Below are 18,361 nucleotides of genomic sequence, written 5' to 3' on the forward strand. Positions count from 1 at the left end.
ATCTTTTATTCATGGCCTTTAGAAATTTGTCTAGAAATATTTTCTAAAAACAGTAATGTAACTCTCAAAAAATTATAAATTTGCTAACAGTGAATCTCAGAACAAAAATCGGTTTCGATACCGACATGGACAGAACACAGAGAGCCCATTTTTTTACTTTGTTTAACAACATAACAAGCGATAATAATTAACTGTTTCAAAATGTGTAAATTATATCAACAATAATCTGCCAATATAAGATATCGCTTTTTTGTATTAAACTTTAACTAATCTTATTGGAATATGATTTAACTTAATTGTAATCTTTCAGTTTTCTCTGCCAAATAAAACGACTTTGATTTGACTTTCATAATCAAATTTGGACCTTTAGAATTTTGAGAAAAAGTATTGCTATTCATATTGTTGATAGTTGCGTAGAAAATGATGTTATTTCAATAGAAATAAGCACAACAGTACAAAACATTTGCTACTATGTTTTTAAGTTCGTGCACGTACAACAATAAACTGTTATAAACAAACTTTACATCTTCATTAAGATTATCGTGAAGTATTTATTCCATCTTTGTTTCGTGTTTTACTTTTTGTAATTGGCTAGAAAGAAGCGTCTGATAAAGAATATAGAGATAACGAGGTTTGTTATATCATTTCGACGAACCTACATTGAAATAAAATGACTGACAGAAAGAATTTACGTAACTCGTTGGTTTTATATTAGTTTTCACAATTTGGCTGAATATGAATAGCTAAATAACTTACAAATACATATTTGATTTTTGTTAATGAGAAAAAAGTGTGTCTTTTTTTTTTTTTTATAACCAAGCCACATGGGGCTATCTACTATATTTATTCAGTGGAATTGAACCCCTGATTTCTGCATTCTAAACATTGGTGAACATCTTCCCTGCTATAACAATTTCAGTTTTAGTTTGTAAATATGTCTAGTAAAAGTGAATTCAAATTTTAGAAAATATTCATTTATTACCTATAATGTATTGTACATTGTATGTTTTTGAATTTCGTCCAAAGTTACAGGAGAGCTATATGCGCTAGCCGTCTTAATTGAACAATGTAAGACAAGAGAAAATACAGCTCATAATCATCAACTACCGCCAACTCTTGAGCTACTATTTTACTAACGAATAGTCGGATTGACCGTGAGGTTATAACAAAACACGGTTGAAAGGGCGAACCTATTTGATATGACGGGGATTTGAACCCGCAATCCTTAGATTGCGAGTCGATTGTCCTAACCACCTGGCCATATCGTATTGTAGAAGCGTCTTGTAGTTTTAACATATATATATATATGTTTATGTAGTTTTTGTTTGTCGTAGATCTAAAACATTAATTTGTTAAAGTATGTTTCACTTTCCTTGATAGATTGTTTAGGCCAAGTATTCATGATGAAACTTTGTAGAATGGAGAGCAACTGCCTGTTGTGGAGACACAAGTGTAAAGGCCGACGTTTCGAAAGTATTTCGCCTTTCGTCTTCAGGAATACTTTCGAAACGTCGTCCTTTACACTTGCGTTGCCGTCCATTCTACAAAGTTTCTTCATGTTTCAATTTATTTTTATTTTGCGATTAATAAATGCTGAATTTTAATTTGATTTGTCACATGTTTAATAGTGTGCTTTTATGGTTTAAGCTTAACAATTTGTTATTATAAAATCGAGTATATTCAATTACAGGATTTCGACGAACAACATTTTTTACTTCTATTTCTAAATATAAATTTGTTTCATGCAAATTAAGTTTGGTAACTATTTTACTAAATGTTACTAATATTCGAGAATAGTAATCTACCAATATATTACGAAAGTAAAAGCACAATAAGTTTTATTTATATGAGCTAAACAATTTATTAATTTGTAAATTATTTTCTGCTATTAAAATACTTTTCCTTATATCGTAACTTGTAAACAAAAGTAGAATTATCTAATTTACAAGCGAGCTGTTGGATTAGTTATTCAACATTTGAAATGGTCCGACATGGCTAGATAGTTACGGCACTCTAATTGAAACGGCCAGGCATGACCAGGTAGATTAAGGCGTGCGACTTGTAATCTGAGGGTCGCGGGTTCGCATCCCCGTCGCACTAAACATGCTCGCTTTTTCTGTGACGGTCAATCCCACTATTTTCTGGTAAAAAGAATAGTCTAAAAGTTGTTGGTGGGTGGTAATGGCTAGTTGCCTTCCCTCTCGTCTTTACGCTACTAAATTAGGGTCAGCTAGTGCAGATAGCTCTCATGTAGCTTTGCGCAAAATTCAAAACATATAAACAAAATCGTAATGTCGTTTGTAACACTAGGATTTAAAAGAAGAAAATAACTTAAGTAACAATTTTAAACAATTATGCATTTTCCATCACTTTCAATAATAGTATGCCAAAGAATGTTAATTTGAAGGAGCCAGATCAGGAGAATAAGAGGGATGGGGAACTGTCTCTCAGCCAAGCTCTTCAATTTTTTCTGAACGTCATTCCAGCGATATGAGGACGTGCATTGTCATGGTGAAAAACAACTCCTTTCCGATTCGCCGAAGCAGGTTTTCTTTTTCTTGTTTAGTGTAATGTTCAGTCGATCTTGTTGCTGACAGTATCTCTCAGCAGTGATTGTCTGATTTGGCTGTTACAACTCAAGGTGTATTACACCACCTTTTCCCCACCGAACACTAAACAAAACTTTCCTAGGGTGCAGGTTCGCTTTTGGCTATGGTGTGGCTGGTTTTTCTGCACTAACCCACTGTTGGAGGCGCTTAACATTTTGGTAGATCGCCCATTTCTCATCTCCATCACTAGGCGGTTCAAAAACGAAGCTTAAAGTTCAAGAGAGTGAAGAGATGTACAGATGTCTACTCGTTCTCTCAACTTATCAGCTGACCACTCATATGGTACCCATTTATCAAACTTTGAAACTCTACTAAATTGTTGCAATTGTCTATGGACATTAGAAAGAGATAAACTGAGTTTATGGGGTAATTCTTCAACAGTTACAGCACAATCCTTTTAACAGGACGCCCAGTGCGAGCTGCATCTGTCAAACTGCAGTCACCAGTTCTAAACTAATTGAACCATCTGTGACACTTCCTCACATTCTGAATGCAATTGCTATACACCTCTTGAATGCTTCGCGTAGCTTCGGTAGCAGTTTTCCCTTTTCTGAACTCGTAAAACATTATATGCTTTATGCATTCCTCTGACACCTTCATGATAACTGGGGCTTCTAAAATAAATAAAACAAAAACTAGTAAAGAAACTAACTAACTTACATTTGTTGCTATCAAGTCATCCCATATGACTTATATGACTTTGAGAATAGCTTCATTTAGTTAAGAAATGCGCATTTAAACTTACCCTATTCCAACAAACTACTCTACTTATGGGATTACCTGATAATAGTTGAGCTTATTTTAAATTAATCAATTATCTATCACTAAATACTCTAAGATTATAAACAACTGTATTTCTCTCATCCACTGATTACATTCTTCTTTCATAAGTACCTTAAAAGATTTGTTGATGGATACGTTCAAAGGTTATAGTTGGTTGTTAACCCATCTGAGATCACTGCAAGTTTTGTCTTCAGTCCCTGCACTCTTTCTTTTGTAATTTTACTTTTATGGCCCCGAAACTAGTCCCACACAAGTAGAGATATTTTTTTAAGGAAACCGCCAGAACTCCGTGACCAGACCTTATCCAGCTGTAGCTTTATTCCTTCCTCATCCATCCACCCCTTTAGGTGGACATAAATAACAATTCCAAGTGGAATTTTGTCTTTGGGCAAAGTTTTCCTCTTAAAATTGAGTAGAGGTGGAAGTTTTGTCCCATCAACACAATATGGTAGCGTTGCAGTATAGTGAGGTTTTGTCATATCTAGATGTCTTGAAAGTTATGGTTTTGGAGCCTTTTACATCCACTGTCCTGTTTGATACCACATAAAACGTTAACAGCATCTCGTCCAATTTTCCAGTCTGACCTAGTTCATAGTCAGTCTCTCGTCTCGCATTGATTATGAACTTATGAAATTCAGTGATTTTTTTTTTTTGTTTTTGTTATCATTGACTATCCTTGTCTCTTCATAAATCTATAGCATCAATCTGACGTACCAAGAAAATCGTCCAGACCTTGTACTGTTGCCCTCAGTTTGATTCATTAAAAATAGTTTTTGTTAACACTGACTGACCCGAATTTCTCTGCTCAACTATCCAGTTCTACGTGTTTTCTTCGAATTCTGTCCACTTAGCTGCAGACCGATGTAGGTTACATTTAATCCTTACCGCAGGCTTCAACAGGTCCTCCTGCTTCCTCCAATAATGGATCATCTTCTTAATTAGTGGTGGTCCAAAATGCTCCTTGCAGCCCAGTTACCATGTTCCTTCGCAAATTCAATAACCTATAACTTTTAGCAAATGGTGTAGGAGTGCATATATTTTTTTTGTAGAAGCCATAATATGGGCTGTGTTAAAAAATAATCCAGCTAAACTGTTATAAAAAACATCTACCGAGAACAGATCTGTGTTTGAAATCGTTACCCAACTGAACAGAATGGTCTGAATGGAACTAAAACAAATTTACGATATTTTGCAAGTGACTGTCGTTACTAGGTAGTGTTACCGCAATTTTAGTTATTTTAGTTTCCATATGTTTTTATAACGTTGCCTTAATATCAAGATCGTTTGAGGTGAGTAAATCGTCATTATTTGGTTGAAAATGGACAAATTAAACCATCGACTGGTTTACCTTAGCTTACTGCGGAAGTGCCAATGAAATTTTTGATCATTTATGATTACCTTGTTTATTTATTTCTTATTTAATACTAAGTAGCTTATACATTTCATTCTGGGTCATATAAAGGGGCTTGGATTACTGTCTAGTATCGAAACGCTTAGGCTTAGGCCTTTAAGCAACGTGATATTCGGCCTGGAAGACGCAAGGTAAATTTTTGAGACTTATTTTGGGAAAATAATAGCGTGTTAGACGCCGAGAAATACAGTTATTGTCATAAATATATCAAAATGTTTGCTTCTTCTTTTTTAATGGATTTTATATCATTTGTGATAAATTGTGTAGCTTAGTGATAGGTTAGATTTCAAAATTGAGGAATACTTCACTCAAAAGACTGTATTGAACTAATAACCGTTATAAAAACCTGTCAGGTTTTCTAATTCTGCTTCTAGATAAGAATTTGTTGTAAAGAAACAAATAAGTTCAATAATTTACATATGTTTCACACATAAGGAAGACTTATGTTAAAATTGAATTCCTGTTGACTTTCTTCAGAAATAACTGTTGTTTTATTTAAAGTAGGGTCCTCAATAATTACAAGTCTATCTCCTAGTTATATTCCTAGCTTGCAAAGATACTCGTATTAATTTAAAAAATCCAACACTTCCATGACATCGATGAAAGCCATAATTTTGCTTGAAACTCAGGTATTTTAATGTTGTACTTAAGCATTCAGTGTCTGACTTTATGCAGCTGGAAGAGTTGATTTAAAGTCTATAATCAAGCTTTAGGGTCCGAAGAGAAATAAAATATTTTCTTTCATAATAGGCTCCATCATCTTTTATTTGGCTTGCTCCGCTTGTTAGATATCGTGACGGACTTCTCAGCAGCCAGCTGGGACTTTATTTTATCGTGGAACCTTCACATTTGGTGAATAATATACTGAAACTACGATGTAATGCCGCGATCTCGCAGGCCTACTCAATGACTAGTGAAGAAATTATTGTTGGCAACACTGTTAGAGCATCCGGACTGTACACTGGTGAGCTGTTATTGTTTATATAAAACATAACTAGAATCATATACGAGATGTTACTACATTAACGAGTAAAGTACTGCGCATGAAGTAATGGAACAGTCATATATCAGTCATATAACAATTTGCTTGCTGAAAAGTTATACTATCACAACTGTTGGGGAAAAAAATAACATAAGAAAATTTATTAATATTAAAGCTGTTTTTTTTTCTTTTCTTTTTCAACTAGTGGCATTAGCGACTAGTTCAAAACGCTCTTTTCGTTTAGTGTTTAAGAAAATGCTATACGTAACAAGATTAACTAACGATTCCTTGTAGGTTTTATTATAGATCATTCCAAGTTGTTTAACCTGACTGCAGTGAAATCATTTAAACTTATTATGAACGCCATTTACACAGAAATACAATAATATTTAAAACATACTTTTTTTATTACATTGTTATTATCAGTCGATTTGTGTGTGTGTGTGTGTTGTTGAGTTGTAGTGTGAACAGTGTTATATGTGATTTTTACATTTATGTATACTGTTGAAGACAATATTATCTATATTCTTCATGTCTGTTAGGATGAAACTGTGTAACATATATATGCAAAAACGGCTCGTTTGGGTTGAGAAAATATTTTACGCAGACTGTGTAACAGTCATTTAAACAAATAATACATTTCACACAGTTTTAGAAACTTACACGCACCAAGCAAAGATATGCCGTGGTTTTAAAGAATAAAATGCCAGTTTATAAACAAGTATTCGTAATTGTCGTTTTCTTTTACGTTTAACATGAATATCGGACATATAAACAACTCAGAACAATCATGGCCTTGGAACAACACACCTTGAGTTACAGTAATTATAGGAATGAACTCTTATGTCTACAACTTTGTGAAATATAACTCAGTGCTCTTATACAAACTTATTTGGTAAAAAAATATATGAAGTTCAGTTAATTCTGGATATCTTTATAAATTGAAATTTTTATTGAAACTATACAATGTAGCAAAACTATTATGAAGTAAGTTATATCAAAACTGCTGAAACTTATACAACAATAATGGTAATTAATAGTTAAGTCTTAATTATGAGCAATAGTCAAGCTACATAAGACTACATTACTCTAGGCCATCAGCAATGTTTTCGACCTTTACTTCAAGAGCAGCTGACAAGCTGGGCCTGCTTGGCAATGTTACCAAGTACCAAATAAGGACTGTCAAATCTAAAGCTTCGTGTATCATGCCTATTAAGCTTGCAAGTGTAATTGTTACTATGCAATTAACTTAATGCTATATATTAATCTAGTTAATATTATAAATAATTAAAATAAATATTGAATTATTTAAATTTTATAACGTAAACTACTGTACATTAAGAAATACAAAAGTCTTCTTTGATATGTGACAATACAAGATGTTAACACAATACCACAACTTGTGTTAATATATGACCCTAGTGTATTTAACCTAATTTTGTCTTTTCAAGTCTCTCATAACTTTACTAAAGAAAATTTGCCCAACAATAAAGCGAACAAACAACAGGTGACCATTTCTTCAAAATGATAGGGTAATTTAATACTAGTAGTAACTGACTTTATGACAACAAATGAAGTTTTATGAAGACGGTTCTGAAGAACTGTTTAAGCAGTTCTGTAAACTAGATTACTATACTGTAATAGAGCGGTGTATCATATATGTGAAAACGGCTGGTATGGATAGAGAAAGTACTATGTAGAGGAGCAAACAACGTTTCAACCTTCTTCGGTCAACGTCAGGTTTTTTTCTCTGTATCCATACCTGCCATTTTCATATATATAATTTTCTCTACAAGTGGGTTTTCTCGTCATCACGGATCATAGAGCTGAGTATCATTCTCGTGCTTCTTTGATGCACTTATAATTTGAATATCTCATGAGCCTTTCTGGAATACATGCAAATCCTGTATTGTTTAATATTTATATTGTTTAATGAATCATGCAAATCATGTATTGTTTAACATTTATCTTGTTTAATGAATCATGTTTATTGAATCAAGTGTTTTGCGTGCATAGATAAATCTTGGAACTTTCTTAATTTGTTTTATATTTAGTAGCTCATTTAGGATTTGATCCATAGTATTGTTGGTCAGTTATATTGATTTTCTTTATTTTCAACTTCATTTCTCGATAGTTCTTATATTAGTTTTTATTATTATATCAGACCAGTCTAAACTTCTCAGTACCATACGAAACTTTGAGTGATCAATTGAAGAAAAATAACAATTTGGTGTTATAAGGTTGTTTATTTCTAGTAGTAAAATGTCTTTTGAACACCAATATACACCACCGAAATAAAATAAGGATATTTTAATAAAAAATTTCGTGGAAGAGAAGGAAAGTCGAAGATGACCTATCTAGTTTTCAATCTCTATCGAGTGACACTTACCTGGACTTGCGTTGAAGTATGTATGCTAGGTTACGCGTGTAATATAAAAAAAAAATATATTTATTAGGAAAAGTAGTATTTTTTATTTTAATTTATCAGTTTTGTTCATTGAATATCCTGTCGTTCAGCAATTGATGGGCCTAGCATTGAAGGTGGTTTAACCAAATACCAAGTAGGAGATGAGGTTGATGTGAATTGCACCTCAAGAAAATCCCTGAAACCTGCCAAGTTGTCTTGGTCCATAAACGACAAAAAGGTAAAATAAATGATATCAAAATGCGTTTACTAACAGCTAGTAACAACTACATAATTAGCTTTTAGTTTTGTGTTTTTTTTTACATTTTTAATTTTGATGAAATACACTAGGTATTAGTTTTGTTTGTTTGTTACAACATCAAAGTATATTTATCCATATGTGTAAAATTCCTAATTATAATAACATGTTATAAGCAAGTACTTTATATATCTATATAATGTTATGTGCACTGGTGGTGTATATATATTCCAATTCGTCTTCTTGTTGCAGCAAGGATTTGGTCTTACATTAAAGAAACAGATCCGTTTTAAATTGAATACACTGTAGATTACGAAGAAACAAACATGTGTAATATTTGACTTCACCATCAGTTCTTCGAGTCAATGAAAAGAATATTAATAAAATAAATTAATACGTAAGCAAGACTAGAAAAAAAAGAAGCGTCCAACTGTCACTTGTTATGTTCTTAGGGAGAATTTTCAATTTTTATACAAGAAAAAATAAAATTTCTTTAAGATTATTACCAAGCAAACCTTTTACAGTTTGGATAAGTCTATGGTGATATATGCATCGTAAAACCATTAGTAATGAGAGCATGTTTAACATTTCTATGTGTTTCATGTTTATGCATCATAATGTTTTTGTTTTTGTTGTTTTTTTACTTAGCTTTCCTTCCGTATATAACTTTCTTCCAGATTTTTATACTGTAATCGTATTACTGAATTATTTTAAATATATAATTTCAAGCTACTATGTAAGACCAATAGTTCTGTTTGAAATATTATTTTTTTTAAGAAGTAAATATCACCGTAATAGCCTACGGTCAAAACAAAAAAAAAAGTACAAATTATGTTTTCCTTTTAGTCTGATAATGAAAATACATACTGATATTGAAGATTTAGCGTAATGTCTCAAGAGGAAGTGAGTTCTTTTAACAACTAAATTAAAAACAAACTTTGATAATCAATTATGTACGCGCGTATATCCTGGCATAGGATATGTAATCGCACAACCTCATGAATATTAGAGAAGGCTTTGATTACTTTGGCTACTCAGTTCTACCAGAACATAACAGCTGAACTATACAAACGCTTCCACATTAATATATTCGTATTCTACAGTGTATTGTTCATAGTATAGCGCACAAATAGCTTAGAAACTGTAAAAGCGTTTTCTTTTGCAGCGATATTTTTATTCTACGCTAAATAGGTGATACATCTAGCATACTGTTTCATCTATACTCAAGCTTGATCCATTGAACTTAGTAAGGTGAACTTACCATATAATCCACCTAACGTACGATGTAACACGTTCGCATTCTAATTCCTTTTAGCAGAGGTTTTATGCTTGATAAAACTATTCAAACATTTTCTATGTCTTCTTAAATTAAATGTTGCTTTTAAATGAGTTAATTACAATAAGTTTTTTATATTATGAAGAACTGTTTAAGCAGTTCTGTAAACTAGATTACCATGCTGTAATAGAGCTGTGTATTGTTCTCGTGCTTTTTTGCTGCACATATAATTTAAATATATCATGAACCTTTCCAACTGCTGGAGTACATGCAAATCATGTATTGTTTAACAGTTAGCTTGTTTAAAGAAACAAGTTTTATTGAACCAAGAGTTTTGTATACGTCTATGTATCTGTTTACGGATATGAAAAATAGATCTCAGAACATTCTTAAAATATTTTATATTTCGTAACTCATTTAAGATTTGATCCACAGTATTGACAGTTATATTGGTTTTGTTTATGACCAACTACTCCTTTACGATAGTGCTTGTATCAATTTTATTATCATTATTATTTCAGGCCAGTTTAGATTTTACTATACCATACGAACCTAAGGTTTATAAAAATGGACAGAAAGCATCACTTCTAGGATTGAAATTTGTCGTAAGAGGGCACCACTTCCACAAGGGTGAAATGAGACTAAAATGTACTGCTACATTATCAAAGGTAATCGACACTAACAGCGAAGAGGTTATTGTTGGTGGTAACCAACAAAGTTCGGGGCTGCATGTATCTGAGAATGGAAGTACAGGTACTGTATTAGAAATAAAATGACAATTTATATAAATGAAATAAAAATACATAGAATATATGAATCATTTTCTCAAATTCGCTTTATATTTTGTATATCATAGTAAGAAGCATACTAATAATTTAAAACAAATTTGTTTTAGTACGTACATATGTAAAACAAAATATGTTATAAATGAATAATGTAAATAATATTTCATATTATTACACCTTTACTTTTGCTATTCATGATGTTTGGAATAACAGAAGAAGTTATATATCAAAACAGAAATGAGAAAAAAAAAATATGTTTTTTACAGAAATCTTGGGGAGGGAGAACCATTAAAGTATGTTAAGTTGTGGAAGACGTTTAAACATAAATAAATTACGCCAATAGATATGTTAATATTAAAACATGAACAAACCTAAACAAACGAAAATGTATAGATTCAAACTTACATTCACATCTATGTATTAATTCTTCTACGAACATTGACTTGTTATTTTTAAGCACCCTCCTAACTAACAATCAGCTTTGCAATATTTCATCACGATATTAGCCTGGACTCAAAAAAACTTTCGAAATACACAGCTGGCCAAAATCTTAAGGCCAGTGAACATAAAGAAAAAATATGTATTTTGCGTTGTTAGACTCAACCACTTATTTGAGTAGACCTTCAAAAGATGAAAATAAGAAAAGGGAAAATAAAAAAAACCTTTTTAGCATTCAATAAGGTAAATGTGAACACTATGAAATTACCCTAAATACTAGCTGGTCAAAAGCTTAAGACCATACTGAAACGAAGCAATAATCGGTGAACACGTAACGAAATTTAGTCATTTGTCTTCAAGCATTAGTGTTGTTAACATCTCCCAATGACATCTCTTGTGTTACATGGCAAAGGCTAAAAAGTTGACATAGTTTGAATGTAGCAGAATTGTCGAGCTGCAAAAGCAAGGTCTCTCTCAACGTGCCATTGCTAGTGAGATTAGATTTAGTGAAACTGCTATTGCAAATTTCTTTAAAGACTCTGAGGAGTACGGAACGAGAATTTAAAGTGGTCGGCCCAAGAAAATTTCGCCGGTGTTGAGCAGTAGGATTCGGCGGGTTGTCCGGCAAGACACCAGCCGAATGTCGAACCAGATTAAGGTCCTTACGGACGCAGACTGCAGCTCAAGAACAATAAGACGCCATCTACGAAAGAAAGGTTTTAAAAACCGTAAACGTGTTCAAAAGCCACACTTCCTTCCACACCATGAAACGGCTCTGTTAAAATTTGCTGAGAAGCACCAAGCATGGGACGTATAAAAGTGGAAAAAGATTTTGTTCTCTGATGAGAAAAAAATTAACCTGGATGGTCCAGATGGCTTCCAACGTTACTGGCACGATAAGGATATCCCACCGGAGACATTTTCTACACGACACAGTGGAGGAAGTTCCATCATGATCTGGGGTGCTTTATCCTTCCATGGAAAAATGGAGCTTCAGGTTATACAGGGTCATCAAACAGCAGCTGACTACGTAGGCAAGTTTGAGAGAGCATCCTTATTGACTGAAGACCCTCGCTTGTGTAGAAATGACTGTATCTTTCAGTAAAACAACGCTGCAATCCACAATGCCCGCAGGAGAGAGGACTTTTTCATGGCGAATAACATGATTCTTTTGGACCATCCAGCATGTTCGCAGGAAATAAACCCCATTGAAAATGTTTAGGGGCGGATGGCAAGGGAAGTCTATAGAAGTGGACGTCATGCACCGTTTGGAATTCCAGCCAGCCTTTGGTAAACGCTTATATCAACCACGCCAAAACGAATGTTTGAAGTTATTCGCAATGAGACCTCTCGTTCGGCATTTCGTACCCTCTTTAGGACTTCTTTTTGTATGGTCTTAAACTTTTGAGCAGCTAGAATTTAGGCTAATTTCACAGTGTTCACATTTTCCCTATTGAATGCTAAAAACATTTTTTTTTATTTTCACTTCTCTTATTTTCATCTTTCGAAACTCTTCTCAAATAAGTGGTTGGGTCCAACAATGCAAAATGCATATTTTTTTCTTTATGTTCATTGGCCTTAAGATTTTCCCCAGCGGTGTATTTTGTTCACTTATAGTGTATTCGTTAAGGTCAATGGTTCCAATCTCAATATTCATTCAAAAGTAATTTCTTAGGGCATCTTTTCCAATCAACTGCTCGTATTCTATCTGATTCGTTATTAAAACATTAGGGGCGATTAAACCAGAGCCAAGTCCAGCATGGCCAAGTGTGTTAAGGCGTGCGACTCATAATCTGAGGGTCGCGGGTTCGCATCTCCGTCGCGCTAAACATGCTCGCCCTTTCAGCCGTGGGGGCGTTATAATGTTCGGTCAAATCCACTATGCGTTGGTAAAAGAGTAGCCCAAGAGTTGGCGGTAAGTGGTGATGACTAGCTGCCTTCCCTCTAGTCTTACACTGTTAAATTATGGACGGCTAGCACAGATAGCCTCCGAGTCGCTTTGTGCGTAATTCAAAAACAAACAAACAAACAATAAACCAAAGCCGTAGAAGACTCAGACATGCACATATGTTTTATATGCTTACGACGTGAAGAAATAAGCGAAGCGCAGTTGTATATTTATTTGAAATAATTTTTGTCCATGAGATTGTAAATCATTGTGGGGTGCTCGCAATCAGCTTAAGTGTTCAGATGCACCCTGGAAATGGCTTTCTTTTACGAATTAAAGATAACTAAACATTTCAACACTAGGTTATAATATGGAAACATCCAAGTAATGTCAACTATCTCATATATTCTTATTTGGCGAAGAAAAGTAGCGAAACGCAAATCATAGATTAATTTTACAGATTTTCAATCATTTATTGACGACAATTGTTTCTTAAAGCATCTTTTAAGCCGAATTTTTTACATCTAAGATAAGCAGTTTTTAAATAGAGTGCTCATAATGACGAGAAACCCGCTTGAAGTAAAAATGTATTCTAAAGACGAGACGATTGAAAAAGGTATTAACAAAAAGTTAATCTGAATATGACCTTAAAAGATCGAAACGTTGTTTTGTATTTTATTTTAATTAGTGTTAATACCCATACCAGCCGTCTTTAGAATGCATTTGAACAAATTGTTGGCTGTCATATGACTTTTGCAGCGTCCTCCTTATAGTCAAATCCTCTTCATATAGAAATAATTAGTTAGCTTGGATAGATTCTGTAATTTTTTTTCTTGTCTGGTAGGAGGACTATTCTTTTTGAAGTTTTGATTTATAACCCTCTCAAGCTCTTATTTTGTTCCTATGTATGAATAAGCAATTCATTCTAAATGTTAGATACAACACTTAGGGGTTGTTCAAAGCAGTTGAAATTTTACCATGTTCTTCAATTTATATCTTCGTATTGTGAATATTATACAATGTTCCAGAATATTCTAATTAATTCTGAAAGGTTATGAACTATTCTAAAATTTTATAACATGTCATTATAAAATATTCTAGCACATTCTAGAATAGTGTAACGTACAATAATATATCTACATTATTCCGAATGTTCAAGAATATTACAAGTATAAATAATCCAAACTTTGAATTATTGGTTCTGAAATATTCTTTATGACATGACAATAGTTTATAGAGTTTGTATGAGACAACGTAAAGTCAAATAACCTAGAAAACATTTCCAAGAGCTTCTCGAGTTCATCGTAACTTTTCATGGTGGGATACTTTCTCGTAAAATGCAATATATAGTACCTGTATCATGTACGATGGAAGGTCAAAGCATTACAAGATCTGGATGTTTATGGGACAGTTTAAGCATTCTTTCATACAGCTGGATTCACAAAAAATCAAAATAAAACATGAACAATGGTAAAGACAACCAATAAAAAGTAAGGCTTGGATGAACCTTCAAATCACATCTAGTTGAATGTCAAAAAGTCTCAGGACATATAAATTGAAGATTTCGTCACAAAGTATATATTGTATATGTCTATTGGTGCCTCGAAATTTAATCTGGATTTCTAAATTTTGACACCGAACCATAGATGCTCAGAGAAAAAGCACAGGGATACAATATTTGACTACTTAAAATAAAATGTTAAAAAGGAGTACAATACAATCGTAATAAAGAAAAAGGAACAAGCAGTTTCTCCTTGTAAGATCAAATAAGACGCATTCCTAACAGCAAAATGAAACAATGACAAGGTAAAAAAGAGATTACTCAATAAAAATCATATATTTATGTAATTATACTATTCTACTTGCAATGACATATTAACGTAACATAAATAAATCATTTATAATACATAAAAATGTTTTATATCACAAGTGCATAGGTACTAGTATACTGCTGTCTACAGAGTTATCATCATTAAACATCTTTAAAATATGATCCAAAGTGGATTAAAATTGTTATTTAGCTGTGTTTCTTGTACATTGGAACAAAATTAGAGGTGAATGTTTTGGTTATTTAACCTGAAGTGTTAACTACAATTAACGATCACCCTACTGTCAAATCTACTTTTATTTGGTAAAGGCCAATAGCTAACTGTTGCAATTTTATTAATTCTTAGAAAACTTTTTTTTTTCAAATGCCTCTGCTAGGAGACTTTGATTGCAGATATATTTAAAGAAATAGTAAACGAAGTGGGCTTATATAAGTCACTTCTTCTAGACGGAGCACAAATATCATGAACATTTCGGGAAAAAAAAGACCTTATTCTTTCTCATTATCTCTGTTTCCCTACTGTCAGACGCATTCCCTATCAACAATCCAGTGTTAAAGGGGATTGATTAAAAATTCAGAACAAATCTTTGCTGTTACCCATTCTTTTGCACCCTATTAGTACACCACTACTGCACTGTAAATAGTACATCGCTACATTTCAAAGTAATCATGTAATACGAAGATATCACGTGATTACTTTATTTTGTATATACGTATAAATGAAGTGCTTAACAAATGTATGTATTGTGATAAATATCTTGTAAAAATATCAAACTATTATAACTTATTAAAATATTCCAGTATGAGATAAATTTATTTAGACAGAATGTCGAAATTAAGGCACCCAAAATAAATTTATTTTTTGTTTTATTTAAGTCTATTATACAGTTTGTTTTATCACATTATATTATAACACTATAAAGAAAACGTTCATTTTTCTTGTCACATCGACTTATGTGTCAGTGCATGTTTGTAAAAATAATGTTTATAAAAGTAGACCATGCAACTTATGAGCATCTATCATATTAGTTATTTGTGGAACCTTTATTTTTTGTACCTTAATTACCATGATATAGGAGTGTTTTTATTTCGTTGAAAGTATAATATTTAAAAGAAAACCTTCCAAGTGTTTTAGTTACTTATGTTATCTCTTAAAAGGTAATAATACTAAATGATTAGTCACTTTTTGGTACATTAGAAAAAGATGGGTTTTATTTATTTTCTTAATAACTTTTACAAGGTTTTGGTTTTCACTCATTCGATAAGGTTATAGTAGTTCTAAATAATTATACTAAGTGTTTATTTTCGTATACAGTGTAGATGTCACTAGTCAAATAGGTTTTGCTATTCTTCAAAGTAAAAGAGTTCATTAACAGTAACTATAAAATATATTCTTTTTCAGTGAAAAACTTGGGCGTCATTACAAAGCAGGCATGCTGGATCACGGTCACATTCGTTCTTATGTTGTACCGGATGTGATGAATGAGGTTAATTATTCTTTAACGGGACAGTACATGAAGATTGTTGGATCATTTGCTCATACATTATTTGAGGAAAGCTGGGAAGCGTGTACTGAGATCATCAGAATTTTTTTTTCCTTTCTTTAGCTCCAACATGTGCAGGCTTACGCTATAATTGGTGAGTCTTCATCTCTGAATTATTATCATTCAGTAAAATCAGTTGCACTTATTGACAAAGTCTATGAACATGAATTATATAGGGAAGCATTAGGGGGAAAGAGCAAGATACGTTTGAGTGTAATTCTTCTTCTATTATTTTGTTTTTTAAGCGCGATTTAATCAATTCCATCACACAAATAGTAAGTGTTTAAAGTTGTGCCTTGTAGGAGTTTTTATGATATCAAGTGAACAGATCGAAGGTTTGATCAATTAACTGAACAATGACCAACAGTCTGGCTTAATTCGTATAAAAATGAATTTAAAATTGATAGTAATTTGATAATTAAAAATGAGATGAAACAGACAAGACAGAAGCATGCCAACAATTTGTTTGGGAATTTATAGCATCACTCTTTTGGCAGCAGGTCCTTCAAAGAGTTTTGGATAAGCATCGGTTAATGGAATAAGTGTGTCAAGCATAATATAATTTGTGATGGATTTAAAGTTGGAAGCTTTTAGTCAAAGTCTAATCAAAACCATTGAATCAGTTTTTGAGAATTTACGCTAAGCCAATGTTAAAGAAAATACTTTGTTCTCATTAAATATACTACCAGTATATTGATGTTGTATTATGTTATATTCAAAGCACATTTATCATTTTAATTGTACAAAAGATGGTACGCTATTTATAAATGTAATGATATATCTCTAAACGTGTGAATGTTGTAAAAAAGGTTCTGCGTCATTAAAAAAAATTAGCAACATGTTTTAATATCTGACTTTCATTTATTCCAAAAAATATAGTCTTTTTATTATAACATTTTATGTTTTTTATGTTTATGTTTTAGTTTCAATTAGTGCTCTGCATTTCATTCTTTTTTTTGTTTTGTTAATAAATTGGCTTTTATTCAAAATTTTAAAATAAATTTCGTATTCTTGCACATGTAAAATAGTGTTTAATAAATATATACTATGTTTCTATTATTTGTTTTATTATTTTTTCTGGGTTAAACCCTTGAAGGACTATCTTAAGTTAAATGCTTATAAAAGTTAATTTCAAAGTGCTACTTGTTTTTCTTAACTTATAGATGTAGACGGCCTCCTAAACTGATGTGATCAAAATGAAATAATAAATGAATATATGTTCGATCATTCCTTATATTCTGCACATTTTCTACGTTTTATTTGCTTAAAGGAGATGAAATTATAAATATAAACGATAAGTGTAAATAATTGTCGACGTAATTATGTTATACACAATACTGTGTTTTGTTCTAAACTGATCAGAAAAGAATTCCGAAATTAGTGTTCCACGCTTTATCACGGCTCTCTCAATTGAAGTATAATGGAAAATTATATTTAATTATTGTAAGTGTTGTTTGGAATGGTATCTTTGAATTAAAGGTTTGTTCGTATTTTACAAACTAGAAGGTTGTGGTTCGTTTCAATTTCCAAACATTGTCTACTGGTACACTTAAAAATACTATCGCCGTTAAGTTTACAGACTTAAAACTCTAAAGTCCGGTGTTTGGTTTTTTAAGGTAGACACAGTGTATATCCAAACATGGCGTTTCTCTAAAACAAATCAGTTTATTAAGTAAAATTCAGTAGTTTCACTTTATAATTGTCTAACAGAAATAACTGATAAATGTTACCATTTTAAGATATCTAAAACTTATAATTTAAGCAAAAAATATTAAAACTTTATTCATTCCATGGTTTGTGGCACCAAGAGTAAACAAAAGTAGAAAATACTTTGACAGACTAATTTCTTTGTGTGTGGTCAATTGTAATAAACATGAAAAGTTTCTCTCTTGAGAGGAAAATGCATAAAATGAAGAAAGTATGTGCCTTTCAGATGAAAATTCAACCATCGCATAGAAACTTTTTTTTCATAAAGTTCGCATCCCCTTCGCGCCAAACATGCTCGCCCTTTCAGCCATGGGTCAATCCCACTATTCGTTGGTAAAAGAGTAGCCCAAGAGTTGGCGGTGGGTGGTGATGACCAGCTGCCTTTCTTCTAGTCTTACACTCCTAAATTAGGGACGGCTAGCACAAATAGCCCTCGAGTAGCTTTGT

At 32.4% G+C, this 18,361-nt stretch overlaps 1 protein-coding gene across 1 annotated transcript in view; it reads left to right on the plus strand.

Moving 5' to 3' along the window:
- The window catches only part of LOC143255334 (uncharacterized), a 76,612-nt gene extending 58,903 nt beyond the window's left edge, over nucleotides 1-17,709 (plus strand). The window contains exons 5-8 of the mRNA XM_076510820.1: nucleotides 5,554-5,767; nucleotides 8,303-8,430; nucleotides 10,246-10,477; nucleotides 16,066-17,709. Coding sequence (XP_076366935.1) covers nucleotides 5,554-5,767; nucleotides 8,303-8,430; nucleotides 10,246-10,477; nucleotides 16,066-16,142 — 651 coding nt within the window. The 3' untranslated portion in view covers nucleotides 16,143-17,709. The remainder of the gene's footprint in view (nucleotides 1-5,553; nucleotides 5,768-8,302; nucleotides 8,431-10,245; nucleotides 10,478-16,065) is intronic.
- The last annotated feature ends 652 nt before the right edge of the window (nucleotides 17,710-18,361 follow it).

Source organism: Tachypleus tridentatus, chromosome 7 (genome assembly GCF_004210375.1).
Source record: "Tachypleus tridentatus isolate NWPU-2018 chromosome 7, ASM421037v1, whole genome shotgun sequence".
Classification (NCBI taxonomy): domain Eukaryota; kingdom Metazoa; phylum Arthropoda; class Merostomata; order Xiphosura; family Limulidae; genus Tachypleus; species Tachypleus tridentatus.